Genomic DNA, 20170 nt, shown 5'->3' on the forward strand with positions numbered 1-20170 from the left:
TCACCTCTTTACCTGTATAAAAGACACCAGGGAGCCAGAAATCGATCTGATTGAGAGGGTGTCAAACACTTATTTCCCTCAATATAATGCGTTTTTCTGGATTTCTTTGTTGTTATTCTGTCTCTCACTGTTCAAATAAACCTACCATTAAAATTCTAGACTGATCATTTCTTTGTCAGCGGGCAAATGTACAAAATCAGCAGGGGATCAAATACTTTTTTCCCTCACTGTAGGTTCTAATTTTCAGAGTACAAGCTCAATGAACACTATGAAAGCTTTAAACCAAGTTTATTCTGCCCAGAGGGTCAATACAGCTGCATTAGACAAAAACATGGTTTCAACAGTGGTTGTGTACATACCCCACTTTGGGTGGAGTCTCCTCCTTATCACTAAATTATCCTCCTTATCGCATCATTATTGCTAGGCAGAGAGTTGAGTGACAGGGCCTTAAACGGTTCCTCCCCTTATCAGTACTGCTACATGTGATTGTTTTCCCTGCACTCAGCCCCTCTCAAGCTTACTTATGGCACCCCTCATGTCTCTATTATACCTAATGATTAATAATATATAACGCTCAGAAACCAAACCTATCACCTTCATTGCAAAACAGTGTATTTGAATCAATTATTTGGTGACATAGTATAGTATAGTTTTATCTAAAAATGATAACTTTTTTAATGTTTCTAATGTTTTTATTTTTATGAAATTTCACTGAGGAGGATGGTCCTCCCCTTCCTCCTCCTCTATACCTATATCACAGGAGGTTGGTGGCACCTTAATTGGTGAGAACGGTCTCGTTGTAATGACTGGAGTGGAATCAGTGGAATGGTATCAAATACATCAAACACATGGTTTCCAGGTGTTTGATGCCATTCACATGGTGTGAAAGCTGATACTTTGTCATGCAAGACTACAAATCCATGCTGGAATCTCTGATACCTTTGCTGCATAGAAGTAGTAGAAGTAGAATAAGAAGTGTACTGCTTTAAAATGGAGTTAGCCTCAAATGTCCTGCCCATGCTGTCACAGATGCTATAATGGGACAGATACAAAGATGAGATGTCTCAGTAAATACTTTGCTGTCAGCTAGCCATAGACTTGTTAGACTTCTTACTTTCTATCTGTCCCATTATGTCGTCTGTGAGAACATGGGCAGGGCCATTGAGGCTATCTGCATTTTAGAGGAGGCCAGTGGGAAGAGTTAAAGGAGGACAGGCTCATTGTAATGGCTGGAATGGAATTAATGGAATGGAGTCAAACATGGTTTCCATATGTTTGATGCCGTTCCATTTATCCCATTCCAGATATTACAATGAGCCATTTTCCTATAGCTCCTCCCACCAGCCTCCTCTGCTCCATTTTAAAGTGGTGAATTTCTTATTTTACTACTTCTATGAGTTGGTAAACAAACTGAAAGGGTGCACACTGCCACCTGGAGTGTGTTGTTTGAAAAGGTTGTTGTTTACTTCCACCTGCAGTTATGGAATGTTTGCTAATGAGTATCATTCTTTGGCTGACCATTCCTGATGACCTGGATGGAATTATGTGATCCTTCCTTAAACATAGAAAGTCCCACCCAGTTGACTACTTCAAAATGGCGAAATTCCTCAATGGCGCTGTCCATGTTAAAACGGGCTTCACTAGAGTTATCTATCTAATGGGGCATTCACATGCCCATGAGAATTGGGAAAGCGTGAAGTGGGAAGTTGTAAATCCGACATGATTGTGTTCAAGTTGTTTTGATGTCGGGAACAATTCTTTAACCCAGAAAATTTTACGTAGCTTGCTTAACATTGATAATATGGTAAAACTAGCTACATTATCCATTTAAATACATTTTTAATTGTTAAAAAGGTATTTGTCGTCACAACTCGGCAACTCGGGTAGCAACTCGGGTAATGACAAACTCAGTTTCCCAATTGTATTTATGACTTGGAGGGTTGTTCAAGTGAAATTTTCCAGTTGAAACCACAAATTTCAGAGTCAATGCAGCTTTTCATCGACTCTTCCATATTTTATTTAACTAATATTTGTTGGCTTATTTATGCATTCCCTCTTGTATAGAATGCTGTCAGATATCAGATATTTAGAATGTGCCATGTCATATATATCTCTACGGAGTTGAGTTGCGATGAGTGCCGGCGGAGTGTACCACTGACTACATTGAGTCGCTATCAGTCGATACTTGTAAAAATGTCTATGTTTGTCCTGTGTAACTACAAGCTTTTCTTTGGGTGCTGAAATCCGTAGTTTTTATATATGGATTACGGGGTACAGTTTGGCAGACGTCACATAAAATTCTGTTTTTTTTCAAAAACAACTGATTTCAGCACCCGAAGAAAAGCCTGCAGCTGCACAGGACAAACATAGGTACAAGAAAAGCATTAAAGAATGGACATTTTTACAAGTATCAACTACTCGATGTAGTGGCGGTGTACTCTTCTTGGCACATCACACTAGAAACCTGTATGGAAGACATCCATATTACACAGGGATCTAACTAGAGCTACTAGCTAACTAAGATGAACCAGTGTGGATTTTACATGGAAACCAAAGAGTTCTTTATGATGACAACTGAATAACTGTTTTAGGTTCTAGACAGCACCTACATATAACACCCAACAGTGTACACTTGCATTAGATAAGCTAGTATCCTTGATAGAATGCAAAACATGATGCATAGATAACTGACATCATTGGACTTTATGAAGCAATATGAAAACATTGAAAAGAGAACGTTCACTCCAGCCTTACTTCATCCAGCCTTCAAAACAAATGTCCTATTTCCAAAGGGGGATAGCTTATCTGAAATTAAATCTAGACTATATAGACTTAGTAGTGTACTCGATGGCTCACTAATATCCTAGTGTGTGACACTCATGCAGGTGTGTGACACTCATGCATGTTGTTGGAGGTCCCAGATGTAGTCATTGGCAAAGTTCATAATCTGAGTCATGGCGTTCAGTATCAGGATGTCCATGTCGTCATCCAGCATCTCCTCCTCATGGTAGTTCTTCACCGGCAGGATGCAGTTCATGGGAAAGCCCAGCTCATTACTGCAGATCTGCATCTGAGAAATGTTGGACAAAAATGACTTATGTTTTACCTGAGTTGGCAGGATTTTTGCTCTACCTGAGTAAAGATTGAATGTGATTTGATGTGACTTCAGGATTACATGTAATGTAAAACATGACTCACCTTCTCTTTGATTGCCTTGCTGGTGTAGATGTTCTTCACATCCCTGTCCACAAGATCACAAGCCTGGTCTGGCATGGTCATGACAACAACTTGAGGGATTCCTGTTGTAGAAATGATTGAATGGAAGGGCTAATATATAGGTAACAATGTTTCAAGTAGTAATAAAAGTGAAGGTCAAGAGCTATCTACAGCCAAAGGCCACTTCATAAACACGGCATGAGAAAGACATAAAGAAACATAGAGGGGTTGGAATAGCTCACCCATTTTACTGGCTTTTTCTCTGACCTTCCTCATCTTCGCTGTGACGTCACTTGACATGAGAGAGATTTTGTCCGCTGGTACAACACTCACCAGACAGTGAACCTTGTGACTTGATGTAGGAATCCTATTGTATTCTGGACTTTCCTCAGTTAATGGCCAGCAAGGATTGAACTGGCCCAAGGAAAGACAAGACTGGTCTGACAGGACTTCTCTGCTTAAAACTATTGCTAGTTTGTTTTGTTAAATTTGGCATTGAAAAAATTGATTATTTGGCTGGTGTTGATACACTCTTAGAGGAAAAGGGTGCTATCTAGAACCTAAACCCCATAGGAGAACCCTTTGAAGAGCCCTTTTTGGTTCACGGGTGAAACCTTTTGGTTCCATGTAGAACCTTTTCCACAGAGGGTTGTTCATGGAACCGAAAAAGGTTCTACCTAGACCCAAAAAGGGTTCTCCTATGGGGACAGGCGAAGAACCCTCTTGGAGCCCTATTTTCTAGGAGTGTAGAAAGAGCAGAACTATTGGCATTGTTTGTCAGGTTAAGGAAGGCTACATTTACAGTGTAATATTATTTGCGTGTGTATGTATACATTAGTGTATGCTGGTTTACCTTATAGCCTTCTGGTAGATGGCCCTTCAGGGCATTGATGATGTCTTTAGTTTGCATCCCTTTTTCTTGTGCCTCCAGACCCATGACATCATTGAATGCAAAGGGTAGACGGGAATTTCCATCTTTAATGTAGTGTGTTTTATACTGAAAATAAACATTTTTAAAACACTCATGGCAGGTATTTGTGTACAAAGGTATTTCTAGGGATCCATGTTTTATCCATTAATAGTGTTTTGTGATCAGTGGCACTACATTCCTAATTTATAGTAACTTACTGTCTTGGTGAAGCTTGTGCCAGAGGTAGCTGCTACCAGGGCACCAGATGTTGTGCGTCCTTGGAAGACATTGTTGACTGAGTTGATGAAGCTGGACTTCCCTGCTCCGACTGGTCCATGTAGCAGGCATCTCAGCTGACCCACGTCAGGATCATTCAGTTCAAAGTTCCTCAGGACCCTCACCATCTCGTCCCTGTGTTGTTTACTGTCAGAGACAATGATTTATCATAAATTTAGCATAGCACACTGTTTGCACATCACTTGATATTGATTGTAACATCCTTTGCATTCTTTTTTGTTGTCTCCTAGTTATCCTCCATACTTGGTCAGTCAGTACGTACTTACCTCCAAGATACTTTCCTCCAAGGGCTGTCAAATTCTGCATGACACATGGGAATTTATTTTTATTAAATGAACTTGGCTGTAATTTCTCGTTTCCAATTCCCCCCAACACTTTCAAAAGATATCTTCATCTTAATTTATATGAATCTACAATAATTCATGATTTTTCACACAATAAATCAGAGTACAGTCAACTTGATATATGCATGACTTTAGACTTTTGTCAATGCATGCTCTAAAACAGAGTATACAGATCAGGTGTCAATTGTATTTTTACTGATATGTCTCATGCTGTTTCGACAATACGGCATGACTCATGTCTCTTACCCTTCTTTGGTGGTGGTGGTGGTGGTGTTGGTGTTGGTGTTGGTGTTAGTGCTGGTGTTCGGAAACGCCAATCATCTTTGAACATATGCTATTTGGGGGTGAATAGTATGTCATTTATGTACTGCAACTCTCACAGTCTGCTAAGGGCCACATGAAAATAATATTTGCATATATTGGTCAGATTTGATTTCAGATTGGTTCCTTCAACGACAGACATACAGTCAGGTCCATAAGTATTTGGACAGCGACACAATTTGCATCATTTTGGCTCTGTACGCCACCACAATGGATTTAAAAGGAAACAATCAAGATATGCTCACGCCATAACACTACCTCCACCATGCTTCACAGATGAGGTGGTATGCGTCGGATCATGAGCAGTACCTTCCCTGCTCCATACTCTTCTCTTCCAATCATTCTGGTACAAGTTGATCTTTGTCTCATCTGTCCATAGAATGTTGTTCTAGAACTGGACAGGCTTTTTAAATGTTTTTTGGCAAACTCTAAACTGGTACTCCTGTTTTTGAGGCTTACCATCTTGTGGTAAACCCTCTGTATTTACTCTGGTGAAGTCTTCTCTTGATTGTTGACTTTGACATAGCTACGCCTACCTCCTGGAGGGTGTTCTTGATCTGGCCAACTGTTGTGAAGGGGTTTTTCTTCACTAGGGAAAATGATTCTGTCATCCACCACAGTTGTTTTCCATGGTCTTCTGGGCCTTTTGGTGTTCCTGAGCTCACCAGTGCAATCATTCTTTTTAAGAATGTAACACAGTTGATTTGGCCACACCTTTTGCTATCTCTGATGGGTTTCTTTAGATTTTTCAGCCTAATGATGGCTTGCTTCACTGGCAGTGACAGCTCCTTGGACTTCATATTGATGGTTAACAGTAACAGATTGCAAATGCTACACTTAATAAATTCTAGACCTTTTATCTACTTACTTGTAAATTAACTAATGAGGGAATAACACACCTGGGGAGGGCACCGCGTCCCAGCCAATTGTCCAGTTACATTTAGTCCGTGAAAAAGAGGGGGCCCACATATAAAAAGTGCTGTAATTCCAACACCGTTCACCCGATGGATGTAAATACCCTCATATTCATTATTTAATTTGAACTCCATTTGTCACAACGTCCACAGAAGGTGGTGCCTCTCCCCGGTCGGGCGGCGTTCGGCGATCATCGTCGTCGGCCTACTAGCTGACACCGATCCATGTTTCAGTGTCTGTTGGTTATGTCTGTTTTAGTCTGCCCCTGTTCCTTGTTTGTCATTAGTGGGGGGTATTTAGTTTGTCTGTATGGTTTGGGATTGGTGCGGGATTGTTGCTTGTTACGTTTATTGTAGTGGGCAGGTTTACTGTATGTATTGGATTGCGCAACGTATTTTGTTAGGCATTAGGGTTGCCGGGCTGCGCCCTGTCTATTTGGAGTTTGGAGCTGTTCTCCTTCCTTTTGTTGATTGTGCACCCTGCCTTGTTGCTGTGTTTGCTCTTGGCCGTATTAAACGTCTGTTCAACGGACCTCAGTCTCCTGCGCCTGACTTACCCCTTTCCTGCTATCTTGGATAACGTGAAACCAATATTTACATTTACGTCTTTTAGCAGACGCTCTTATCCAGAGCGACTTACAGTAGTGAATACATACATTTAATTTCATGCATTTTAATTTTAAACATAAAAAATGTTCTGGCCCCCTGTGGGAATTGAACCCACAACCCTGGCGTTGCACACCATGCTGGCGTTGCAAACACCATGCTCTACCAAAACAATAATAACTTGGTCAATGTCCAAATATTTATAGACCTGACAGTATTTAGAGTATTGCTGATTACTCAAGAATCGGAAAGTGTTGCAAAATGATGTGAAATAATACAGTCATTATACAGTTGAAGTCGGAAGTTTACATACACTTAGGTTGGAGTTTTCAACCACTCCACACATATCTTGTTAACAAACTATACTTTTGGCAAGTCGGTTAGGACATCTACTTTGTGCATGACACAAGTAATTTTTCCAACAATTGTTTACAGACAGATTATTTAACTTATAATTTACTGTATCACAATTCCTGTGGGTCAGAAGTTTACATACACTAAGCTGACTGTGCCTTTAAACAGCTTGGAAAATTCCAGAAAATGATGTCATGGCTTTAGAAGCTTCTGATAGGCTAATTGACATAATTTGAGTCAATTTGAGGTGTACCTGTGGATGTATTTCAAGGCCTACCTTCAAACTCAGTGCCTCTTTGCTTGACATCATGGGAAAATCAAAAGAAATCAGCCTAGACCGCAGAAAACAAATTGTAAACCTCCCCAAGTCTGGTTCATCCTTAGGAGCAATTTCCAAATGCCTGAAGGTACCACGTTCATCTGTACAAACAATAGTACGCAAGTATAAACACCATGGGACCACGCAGCCGTCATACCGCTCAGGAAGGAGACACGTTCTGTCACCTAGAAATTAACGTACTTTGGTGAGAATAGTGCAAATCAATCCCAGAACAACAGCAAAGGACCTTGTGAAGATGCTGGAGGAAACAGGTACAAAAGTATCTATATCCACAGTAAAACGAGTCCTATATCGACATAACCTGAAAGGCCGCTCAGCAAGAAAGAAGTCACTGCTCCAAAACTGCCATGAAAAAGAAAGACTACGGTTTGCAACTGCACAAAGATCATAATTTTTGGAGAAATGTCATCTGGTCTGAAGAAACAAAAATTGGAGGAAAAAGGGGGAGGCTTGCAAGCCCAAGAACACCATCCCAACCGTGAAGCACAGGGGTGGCAGCATCATGTTGTGGCGGTGCTTTGCTGCTGACTGGACTAGTGCACTTCAAAAACTAGATGGCATCGTGAGGATGGAAAATTATGTGGATATATTGAGACAATATTTCAAGACATCAGTCAGGAAGTTAAAGCTTGGTCGCAAATGGTCTTCCAAATGGACAATGACCCCAAGCATACTTCCAAAGTTGTGGCCAAATGGCTTAAGACAACAAAGTCAAGGTATTGGATAGGCCATCACAAAGCCCTGACCTCCAATCCTATAGAACATTTGTGGGCAGAACTGAAAAAGCGTGTGCGAGCAAGGAGGAACTTACTTTCCGTTTCAATTTTAAAAATATATATATTTTAATCGGCATTAGCACAGTATACATGATCCCACTTATAGCTCCAAGACAGTGGCAATTTGAAAAAACAAATAAAGTTGATTGTGCTGATTTACTGGCACAATGAACAATGTTGCGCGCCATATTTTTAACATTTTATTTTGTATTTTATTAGGGATCCCCTCTAATCTAACTGGGGTTCAAACAAACTAAGGCACATCACACCACTATTTATCCACAACACAACATACAACAATACCACAGTGTAGGTGTGTGTAGAGTGCATGTGCTAGCATGTGTGTATGCCTGTGTGTGTCTCCTGACAGTCCGTGTTGTTCCATAAGGCGTAGTTTTATCGTTTTTTAAAAATCTGATTTTACTGCTTGCATGAGTTACTTGATGTGGAATAGATTTCCATGTCTTTGTGTAGTACCGTGGGTTTCCTGGAGTCTGTTCTGGACTTGAGGACTGTGAAGAGACCCCGAGTGGCTTGTCTTGTGTGGTATGCGTGGGTGTCCGAGCTGTGTGCTAGTCGTTTGAACAGACATCTCGGTGCTTTCAACTTCTCACAAAGACCAGACGTGATGCAGTCAATCTCTCCTCTACTTTGAGCCAGGAGTGACTGACATGCATGCCATTTATGTTAGCACTCTGTGTAAATTTAAGGGCCAGCCATGCTGCTCTGTTCTTGGCTACTGTAATTTGCATATGTGGATTTTAACCATATCACTGGGCAGTAGTCCAAAACTAGGGCCTGTAGGACTTGATTTGTTGCCAGCAATATCAAGAAAGCAGAGCAACGCTTTATTAAGGACAGACCTCTACCCATTTTAGCTACCGTTGCATCAATATGTTTTGACCATGACAGTTTACAATGCAGGGTTACACCAAGCAGTTTAGTCTCATCAACTTGCGCAATTTCCACTTTATTCATTACTAGCAAAACAGCTCCCACAAGCTTCTTATTATGAATTTATTTCAGCCAATCATCAGTGATTTCTGTAAGTGCCGTACATGTTGAGTGGCCTTCCCTATAATCATGCTGAAAGTCAGTTGTTTCTTTTTTACTGTGAAACAACATCTGGTCAAACACACTTTATTTCCCAAAAGTTTACTAAGGGTTGGTAGCAGGCTGATTGGTCGGCTGTTTGATACAGTAAAGGGGGCTTTGCTATTTTGGGGTAGCGGAATGACTTTTGCTTCCCTCCAGGCCTGAGGGCACACACTTTCCTATAGGCTTAGATTGAAGAGATGTGTGGTGGAAAATTACAAAATGAGTCATGCTATCCTGTGTTTTACTACTTTGAGAACACTATGCTAGTGTTTTTTTCTAACCTGATACAAACTTGTCTTTGTGTGACTTAGTCATAAGCTCTATAGAGGTGAGATGATGACTTGGAATGAAATAATAAAGTAATGAAATAAAAAATGTAATATACACAACAAATATTTTATTAAAGTATTGTGAAATAATGATAGTTAATAATAATATCAGTAATGGGCAGTCACTACCATCATTGTAATTTATCAATTGTTTATTAAATTCTGTGTTGTTTGAGCATTCAACCCACAACACAGTGCATTTAATGTTAAAAAAAATATGGAAACCGAAAATAATGTAAATTTTTTTATTATCAAAACCAAAATCAAAAAGCTCTAATCACTCTCAGCACTATTAGCTACACTATTCAGTGCCTGTTTTTTTTACATAAACTGAAATTGAGGGAACAGTATACAGTCGTGGCCAAAAGTTTTGAGAATGACACAAATATACATTTTCACAGTCTGCTGCCTCAGTTTGTATGATGGAAATTTAAATATACTCCAGAATGTTATGAAGAGTGATCAGATGAATTGCAATTAATTGCAAAGTCCCTCTTTGCTATGCAAAGGAACTGAATTTAAAAAAAACTTTTCCACTGCATTTCAGCCCTGCCACAAAAGGACCAGCTGACATCATGTCAGTGACGCTCTCCTTAACACAGGTGTGAGTGTTGATAAGGACAAGGGTGGAGATCACTCTGTCATGCGGATTGAGTTTGAATAACAGACTGGAAGCTTCAAAAGGAGGGTGGTGCTTGGAATCATTGTTCTTCCTCTGTCAATCATGGTTACCTGAAAGGAAATACATGCCGTCATCATTGCTTTGCACACAAAAGGGCTTCACAGGCAAGAATATTGCTGCCAGTAAGATTGCACCTAAATCAACCAAAAATCAATCGAATCATCAAGAACTTCAAGGAGAGCGATTAATATGTTGTGAAGAAGGCTTCAGGGCGCCCAAGAAAGTCCAGCAAGCGCCAGGACCGTCTCCTAAAGTTGATTCAGCTGCGGGATTGGGGCACCAGCAGTACAGAGCTTGCACAGGAATGGCAGCAGGCAGGTGTGAGTGCATCTGCATGCACAGTGAGGCAAAGACTTTTGGAGGATGGCCTGGTGTCAAGAAGGGCAGCAAAGAAGCCACTTCTCTCCAGGAAAAACATCAGGGACAGACTGATATTCTGCAAAAGGTACAGGGATTGGACTGCTGAGGACTGGGGTAAAGTCATTTTCTCTTATGAATCTCCTTTCCGATTATTTGGGGCATCCAGAAAAAAAGCTTGTCCGGAGAAGACAAGGTGAGCGCTACCATCAGTCCTGTGTCATGCCAACAGTAAAGCGACCATTCATGTGTGGGGTTGCTTCTCAGCCAAGGCTCACTCACAATTTTGCCTAAGAACACAGCCATGAATAAAGAATGGTGCCAACACATCCTCCGAGAGCAACTTCTCCCAACCATCCAGGAACAGTTTGGTGATGAACAATGCCTTTTCCAGCATGATGGAGCACCTTGCCATAAGGCAAAAGTGATAACTAAGTGGCTCGGGGAACAAAACATCGATATCTTGGATCCATGGCCAGGAAACTCCCCAGACCTTAATCCCATTTAGAACTTGTGGTCAGTCCTCAAGAGGCGGGTGGACAAACAAAAACCCACAAATTCTGACAGACTCTAAGCATTGATTATGCAAGAATGGGCTGCCATCAGTCACGATGTGGCCCAGAAGGTTATTGACAGCATGCCAGGGCAGTTTTCAGAGGTCTTGAAAAAGAAGGGTCAACACTACAAATATTGACTCTTTGCATCAACTTCATGTAATTGTCAATAAAAGCCTTTGACACGTATGAAATGCTTGTAATTATACTTCAGTATTCCATAGTAACGTCTGACAAAAATATCTAAAGACACTGAAGCAGCAAACTTTGTGAAAATTAATATTTGTGTCATTCTCAAAACTTTTGGCCACGATTGTATACTGAACAAAAATATGAAATGCAACATGTAAAGTATTGGTCCCATGTTTCATGAGCTGAAATGTTCCAAAAGCATTTATCTCAAATGTTGTGCACAAATTGGTTTACATCTCTGTTACTGAGCATTTCTCCTTTGCCAAGATAATCCATCCACCTGACAGGTGTGGCATATCAAGATGCTGACTAAACAGCATAATTATTACACATAATTATTACATAATTATTACACAGGTACACACAATAAAAGGCTGCTAAAATGTGCAGTTTTGTGCAGTTTTGTCACACAACACAATGCCACAAATGTCTCAAGTTTTGAGGGAGTGTGTAATAGCCATGCTGACTGCAGGAATGTCCACCAGAACTGTTAACAGAGAATTGAATGTTAATTTCTCTACCATAAGCTGCCTCCAACATCGTTTTAGAGAATTTAGCAGTACATCCAACCAGCCTCACAACCGTAGACCACGTTTAACCCCGCCAGCCAAGGACCTCCACATCCGGCATCTTCACCTGTGCGATCGTCAGAGGAGGGGGGGATGCTGAGGAGTATTTTTGTTTGTAATAAAGCCCTTTTGTGCATGGAAAATAATTCAGATTGGCTGGGCCTCCTGTCTCCCAAGTGGGTGGGCCTATGCCCTCCCAGGCCCACCCATGGTTGCGCCCCTGCCCATTCAAATAAAATACAATGTCATATGCGCTGAATACAACAGTTAGCATATCCTTAGCCCTTGCAGTTCAAGAAATATTTACTAAATAAACTAAAAGTAAAAAAATATAATAAAAAAGAAACAAGAAAACAACATAACAATAACGAGGCTATATAAAGGGGGTACCGGTACCGAGTCAATGTGAGGGGTACAGGTTAATCGAGGTAATTTGTAAAGTCACTATGCATAGATAAAAAAGAGCGAGTGGCAGCAGTGTAAATAGTCAAAATGGCCATTTGATTAACCTGTTATGGCTAGGGGGCAGTATTTTCACGGCTGGATAAAAAACGTACCTGATTTAATCTGGTTACTACTCCTGCCCAGTAACTAGAATATGCATATCATTATTGGCTTTGGATAGAAAACACTCCAAAGTTTCTAAAACTGTTTGAATGGTGTCTGTGAGTATAACAGAACTCAAATGGCAGGTCAAAACCTGAGAGATTCCTTTACAGGAAGTGGCCTGTCTGACCATTTCTTGAACTTCTTTGCCATCTCTATCTTTTACAAAGGATCTCTGCTCTAACGTGACACTTCCTACGTCTTCCATGGGCGCTCAGAGCCCGGGAAAAACCTGAATGTCGTCATCCCAGCCCCAGGCTGAAACACATTATCGCCTTTCTCAAGTGGCCGATCAAGGGACTGTGGGCTTAGGCGCATGCCCTGGCCGCCCCCGTCTTTGTGATTTTTCCTCTGTTTGCCGAAAAGGAGATTCCCGGTCGGAACATTATCGCTTTTTTACGAGAAAAATGGCATAAAAATTGATTTTCAACAGCGGTTGACATGCTTCGAAGTATGGTAATGGAATATTTAGAATTTTTTTGTCACGAATTGCGCCATGCGCACGACCCTGATTTACCATTTCGGATAGTGTCTGAGACGCACGAACAAAACGCCGCTATTCGGATATAACGATGGATTATTTTGGACCAAACCAACATTTGTTATTGAAGTAGCAGTCCTGGGAGTGCATTCTGACGAAGACAACAAAAGGTAATCAAACTTTTATAATAGTAAATCTGATTTTGGTGAAGGCTAAACTTGCCGGGTGTCTAAATAGCTAGCCCGTGATGGCTGGGCTATGTACTTAGAATATTGCAAAATGTGCTTTCACCAAAAAGCTATTTTAAAATCGGACATATCGAGTGCATAGAGGAGTTCTGTATCTATAATTCTTAAAATAATTGTTATGCTTTTTGTGAACGTTTATCGTGAGTAATTTAGTAAATTCACCGGAGGTTTGCGGGGGGTATGCTAGTTCTGAACGTCACATGCTAATGTAAAAAGCTGGTTTTTGATATAAATATGAACTTGATTGAACAAAACATGCATGTATTGTATAACACAATGTCCTAGGGTTGTCATCTGATGAAGATCATCAAAGGTTAGTGCTGCTGGGTTTTTGTGACATTATATGCTAGCTTGAAAAATGGGTGTCTGATTATTTCTGGCTTGGTACTCTGCTGACATAATCTAATGTTTTGCTTTCGTTGTAAAGCCTTTTTGAAATCGGACAGTGTGGTTAGATTAACGAGAGTCTTGTCTTTAAATAGCTGTAAAATAGTCATATTTTTGAGAAATTGAAGTAATAGCATTTCAAACGTTTTGAAAATCGCGCCACAGGATTCAACTGGCTGTTACGTAGGTGGGACGAATTCGTCCCGCCTAGCCCAGAGAGGTTAAACTCTTAGACTATCGATACCAACAGAATAAGAACAAGTCATTGATATTAATTACTAGTCTGCAGCTAGGAATTTGGTATCATTGAACGCGAGACCGACAACCGCCGACACATCTGTCCTATAACGACATTAATGAATGTCACTCTGAACTACCCATTCTAACCACGACAGAGAGAGAGAGGGCGGACACTCTCCAACAGAAACAAACTTTTCAACAGAGATCCCGACGACACACTGAGCGTAAATATTGTGGCAAACCTCTTCAAAGTTAGGAGTGTTTGTCACAAATTAAGTGGGAAACTGTCACCAAAGTCAGCCCAGAATGAAAGTTCTTTCGAACATGACAGTACCTGTGTGTTTGTTTCGCTGTCCTGGTCCACCCAGGCCGCAGTTAAGGTCAAGGATAGCAGGGTTCGGTACACAAATCTGGTTCTCGGTAGGTCCAGGTCTAAACGCCAACAGGTAAGTCCAAAACAGTCCAGCTCGTACACGGTAAATCCAGCCAATGTAGATTGTCTCTTTCTCTATGGTTCATAGATCCTTCCTTCCCGCCCTCTCTCTCTCTTCCTGGTTTTTCTTGACCTTTTATCTGTGGGTCGGCTCCACCTTCTGAGGGTTCCCCTTGCTTCTGGGAATTGTAGTTTTGGCAGTCGGACATTTTGTGATCTGTAGTTCTGATCGGGGTGACCATTTTAGTGATCGGGCAGAGCCCGTTTATTAGCTCTGCCCTCACATATCTGCCATTTATCACTCGACCCCCTTCTTTGCCACACATCTCCCCCCTAGATCCGACCCCCTAGGTCGGGCTACCGCAGCAAAATATGCGTGCATGCGGGATAACCCATCCACATTTCCCATTTCCTTTCCTGCTCTGTGTTTCAAGTCAAAGTGAAACGGTTGGAGACTTAAAAACCACCGCATCACCCGAGCGTTCTTCTCTTTAGCCCTATGCATCCAGGTGAGTGGTGCATGGTCACTGATGAGGGTGAAGTGGCGCCCCAGCAGGTAGTATTTCAGGCTTTCCAGAGCCCACTTTACTGCCAGCGCCTCTTTCTCAACAACTGAGTAGTTGGTTTCCCGTGGTTCCAGCTTCCTGCTTAAAAACAGGATGGGGTGTTCCACCCCTTCTACCTCTTGGGACAGCACTGCTCCCAAGCCGACCTCTGAAGCATCCGTCTGAACCACAAACTCTCTCTCAAAGTCTGGTACCACCAGCACTGGATTACAGCAGAGGCTCTAGTCATGTCGGTGAGTGGGGCGGCCACTGTGGCATAACTTGGGATGAACTTCCGGTAGTACCCGGTCAGCCCTAGGAAGGCTCGACCCTGCTTCTTATTTACTGGTTTCGGCCATTCTCTAATTGCCTCCACCTTCTTACGTTGGGGTTTGATTAATCCTCTTCCCACTGTGTATCCCAGATTCTCCGTTTCCTCTAACCCCACATAACACTTGGCAGGGTTCGCCGTGAGCCCTGCCTTTCTAAGGGCGTCTAACACCGCCTGTACCCGGGGTAAGTGGGATTCCCAATCTGGGCTGTAGATCCCCACGTCATCTAAATAAGCTGCGGCATATGTTTGGTGCGGTTTTAGGACCTTGTCCATGAGCCGTTGAAAGGTGGCTGGGGCCCCGTGTAGGCCGAATGGCATGACGGTGTATTGAAACAAACCGTCAGGGATTGCAAAGGCTGTCTTTTCTTTGGCCCTGGGGGGTCAGAGGAATTTGCCAGTACCCTTTTGTCAGGTCCAGGGTCGTAATGTACCAAGCTTTACCAATTTTCTCCAGTAGTTCGTCTACTCTGGGCATGGGGTAGGCATCAAACTTGGAGATTTCATTTACCTTCCGAAAGTTGTTACAGAACCGCAAAGACCCATCGGGCTTGGAGACCATCACAATTGGGCTAGACCACTCACTATGTGACTCTTCGATCACTCCAGCTGTCAACATTTTCTCCGTCTCTGCTCTAATCGCTGCCTGTCGAGCCTCAGGTACCCGATATGGCCTCATGCTCACTTTTCTCCCTGGTAGGGAAATGATATCATGAGCTGTAACCTCAGTTCGGCCGGGTACTTCTGAAAACACATCTCTGTTTTTCTGGATCAGGGTCTTTACTTCCTGTACTTGTGCTGGGGACAAAGTAGGTGAAATATTTACTTCAGCTGTCTCCTGAGTGTGTGTGGGGTACGTGACCATTAGTGTTTCTCTCACTCTCCATGCTTTTAACTGGTTTATGTGATAGATCTGTTCCTGGGGCCGTCGACCTGGCTGTCGGATCCGATAATTAACTTCTCCTATTCTCTCCAGTACTTCATATGGTCCTTTCCATGTGGCTAGTAGTTTGCACTCTACCGTGGGGATCAGCACTAACACCTTATCTCCCGGTTGAAATTCCCTCAGGGTAGCCTGCCGGTTATAAGTGTGCCGCTGGTGCTCTTGTGCTTGTCTCATGTGCTCTCTGACGATGGGCATGACTGTGGCTATCCTGTTTTGCATTGCCGTGACGTGCTCTATGACACTAGTATACGGGGTGGATTGGTGTTCCCAGGTTTCCCCGGGCGATGTGTAAGATTCCCCGGGGTGCCTCCCATATACCAGCTCGAAGGAGAAAACCCCAGCGAGGCTTGAGGAACCTCTCTAATGGCAAACATCAGATATGGCAACATGCAATCCCAGTTTTTCCCATCCTTGTCGATTACCTTCCTGAGCATTGACTTCAGGGTCCGGTTGAATCTCTCAACCAGCCCGTCTGTCTGTGGATGGTAAACCGATGTCCTCAACTGTTTCACCTGCCACAATTTACAAAGGTCCGCCATAAGGCGGGACATAAAGGGGGTCCCCTGGTCAGTAAGGATCTCCTTTGGGACCCCAACCCTGGTGAACAATAGCACTAGTTCCTTGGCGATATTTTTGGAAGCCATTGTCTGAAGGGGAATGGCTTCTGGGTAGCGAGTGGCATAATCTAGAATGACCAGAATGTATTGGTGCCCTCTGGCAGATTTGGGTAGTGGGCCCACTATGTCCATCGCTATCCTCTCAAATGGCGTTTCGATTATGGGGAGTGGCACTAACGGGCTTCTAAACGCTGGTCGGGGAGCTGTTACCTGGCACTCCGGGCACTCTCCACAATGCCGAGCCACTTCAGCCTGAATTCCTGGCCAGTAAAACCTCCTTACAATCCGGTCTCGGGTTTTATCGATACCAAGGTGTCCACCCAGAATGTGCCCATGAGCTAGATCCAGTACTGTCTTCCTGTACCGGGTGGGGACCAACAACTGTTCCACCACATCAACCCCTATTTTTGAGACTCTGTACACCAAACCATTTTTCATGATGAAGTGGGGAAAACTATTAGGCATCATCCTATCATTTATGGGAGTACCCTCTACGACCTGCACGTCTGCTCTGGCTTGCTGCAGGATTGGATCCTGGTGTTGGGCCGTCCCGAAATTAGTCATGGACCCTGCCAGATCTGCTGGTTCTAGATAGTCGTCCTCTGGATTCAGATCGACCCCAGCCCCACTAGTACTGGGCTGTTCATTATCAACGAGGTTTGCCACTTCATCCTCATCCTCCCCTACTAGTACCTGTGAGGTTGGCCCCTGGGAGACCTCTTTTCTTGGCCTTGGTTGAAGGCCCCATGCTTCTTCCTGCTTGGTCAGGGTTGTTGGCTTCTCAAATATGCCGTTCTTTTGACCTAACTTCGCAAAGTTAGGAAAGTATCTACCCAATATTACATCATATGGCATCTTTGGGACCACGCCAACCTCATAATCCAGCAGACCGTCCTCTGTTTGTATGCTCACTAATGCTGTGGGGTACAGACGGGTATCCCCATGAATGCACGTAACACTGATATCCTGACTTGTATCCAGTTTATGCGTCGGCACTAGGTTTGCAACGACCAGGGTTAGCATACTGTCGGAATCCAGTAGTGCTTCAACCTCCTTCCCTTCAACCTTCACCCTGCACATATGTTTGTTTCTTGATCTTTCAAGTACAGTGGTTACCACGGGACCTGCATACCATATCTCATCTTCTTTTTCACCGAGGTTACATTGCATTGGCTCTTCTTTAATAGGGCAGTAGGCCGCAATATGTCCCGGTCGATTACAATTGTAACAGATAATAGGGTTCCGGGGGGGGAGACCTCCTCGACCCCCAGTCCCGGTTTCCGGTTTTTCCCTTAGTGTCTCGGCCCGATTCTGATTCTTTCCTCATGGCCCCACGCTGCTCTCCTCCCCTTCCCCCTGTTGGGACAGTCTTACCCTGTCTGCTGGTTCGCCCAGGCCTGGGGAATGGGAATCTTTCCTCCTGCGCCTGCTCAGCTGTTCCTGCCGTACAATACCGTTCAACCAGGCCCACGAGATGGTCGGCGGAAAGTACCTCGTTCTGGCCAACCCATCGTCGCACTTCTTGGGGTAGACCTCGCTGAAACTGGTTGAGTACGATGGTCTCGACGACCTCGGCGGACGAACGGGTCTCCGGTCGCAACCATTTCCGTGCCAGGTGAATCAAGTCGAACATCTGTGTTAGGGGGGGTTGTCCCGGTCTGTAGGACCACTGGTGGAAGCGGTGTGCCCTCACGGTATCGGTCACTCCCAGTCTAGTCAGAATCTCTCCCTTGAGTTTATCGTAATCCTGTGCATCCTTCAACTCCAGGTCAAAATATGCTTTTTGAGCGTCCCCTGCCAGGTATGGTGCCAGAAGCCCTGCCCATTCTTCTTTCGGCCACTTCTCCCTCTCTGCCGTCCTTTCGAAGGTGGTAAGATATGCTTCCACATCATCCTGCGTTGTCATTTTTTTAAGAAAATGATTGGCCCACCTTTGGGTATTTGCAGCTGGTAACTGAGCCCCAATTTGGTCCACTAGCCCCTTTAGGCCTTCTCTTAACTCCCGGGTGTTTCTCTCTTGCTCTACTCTGAGCAGCTGGTTGGTGCGGTGCTGGACCTGTAACGTGTCCTGATACATTCGCATTGCATCCTGATGAGCTATTTGTTGAGCTCTAGTTGCCTCTTGTTGGGCGGCCGCCGCTTGTAACAGGGCCTGTATGGCTCCCTCCATACTCATTTTCCTGAAAAAAAATGTCCTAACCAAACAAAGCCACAAAAAAACCCCCAAAAAAACCTGACTCCCCTTTGTAACTAAACTTTTTTTTAAATGTTTTTTAATTTTTTCTACCTAACCAGCGGTATGGTTAATCCAGTGCCCACACTCTCCACCATGTGTGGCAAACCTCTTCAAAGTTAGGAGCGTTTGTCACAAATTAAGTGGGAAACTGTCACCAAAGTCAGCCCAGAATGAAAGTTCTTTCGAACATGACAGTACCTGTGTGTTTGTTTCGCTGTCCTGGTCCACCCAGGCCGCAGGTAAGGTCAAGGATAGCAGGGTTCGGTACACAAATCTGGTTCTCGGTAGGTCCAGGTCTAAACGCCAACAGGTAAGTCCAAAACAGTCCAGCTCGTACACGGTAAATCCAGCCAATGTAGATTGTCTCTTTCTCTATGGTTCATAGATCCTTCCTTCCCGCCCTCTCTCTCTCTTCCTGGTTTTTCTTGACCTTTTATCTGTGGGTCGGCTCCACCTTCTGAGGGTTCCCCTTGCTTCTGGGAATTGTAGTTTTGGCAGTCGGCCATTTTGTGAACTGTAGTTCTGATCGGGGTGGCCATTTTAGTGATCGGGCAGAGCCCGTTTATTAGTTCTGCCCTCACATATCTGCCATTTATCACTCGACCCCCTTCTTTGCCACAATATATATATTGATTACAGTTGTTCCCGAATGAGTGACCGTTCATGTGCAAAGGGTTAGCATTTCAATTGTTATAATTATCAACTCTGTAGTGTCTCCTCAGCTGACCCCCCACTCCCCTTTTGTCTAACAAGCCGCCATGCCGGCTTAGCCCAGTAGGGCACATTCCTCTATCATTTCTTTGTTACGATATCTACTGTTTATGCATTTCTGTGAATTACCTAGTTAGTAAATCAATTATTTTAAGACAATTGATGTATGGATGACTCATAGTGAAGACTGGGTTCGTGCAGATAACCAACAATTTACGACGTTTGGAATGAGACTGGCGTGAGGTAAATAATAATTCTTTAATTCGAAGACAAATTGATCAGATACTAAAATATCTGAAAGTTATATTAGGAAAATTATAACTTTGTAATCTGAATATTTTCCTTGGTGCCCCGACTTCCTAGTTAATTACAGTTACATGATTAATCAGGTTAACCTGTTGGGGCTAGGGGGCAGTATTGTCACTTTCGGATGAAATATGTGCCCATATTAAACTGCCTCCTACTCAAACTCAGAAGCTAGGATATGCATATTATTAGTAGCTTTGGATAGAAAACACTCTAAAGTTTCC

General features: G+C 43.2%; 1 protein-coding gene across 2 annotated transcripts in view; it reads right to left on the reverse strand.

Moving 5' to 3' along the window:
* Nucleotides 1–271: 271 nt before the first annotated feature.
* The window catches only part of LOC106583432 (interferon-induced protein 44), a 29257-nt gene continuing 9358 nt past the window's right edge, over nt 272–20170 (reverse strand). Inside the window, exons 3-9 of one of the 2 annotated variants that reach the window (XM_014167588.2) lie at nt 5014–5101; nt 4690–4723; nt 4345–4549; nt 4070–4213; nt 3459–3630; nt 3199–3299; nt 272–3070 (exon numbers count right to left, since the gene is read on the reverse strand). In XM_014167588.2, coding sequence (XP_014023063.2) covers nt 2897–3070; nt 3199–3299; nt 3459–3630; nt 4070–4213; nt 4345–4549; nt 4690–4723; nt 5014–5101 — 918 coding nt within the window. In that variant the 3' untranslated portion in view covers nt 272–2896. The remainder of the gene's footprint in view (nt 3071–3198; nt 3300–3458; nt 3631–4069; nt 4214–4344; nt 4550–4689; nt 4724–5013; nt 5102–20170) is intronic. The other variant, XM_045705494.1, reaches the window with a different exon arrangement.

The sequence above is a fragment of the Salmo salar genome, chromosome ssa22, assembly GCF_905237065.1.
Source record: "Salmo salar chromosome ssa22, Ssal_v3.1, whole genome shotgun sequence".
NCBI classification, from domain to species: Eukaryota; Metazoa; Chordata; class Actinopteri; order Salmoniformes; family Salmonidae; genus Salmo; species Salmo salar.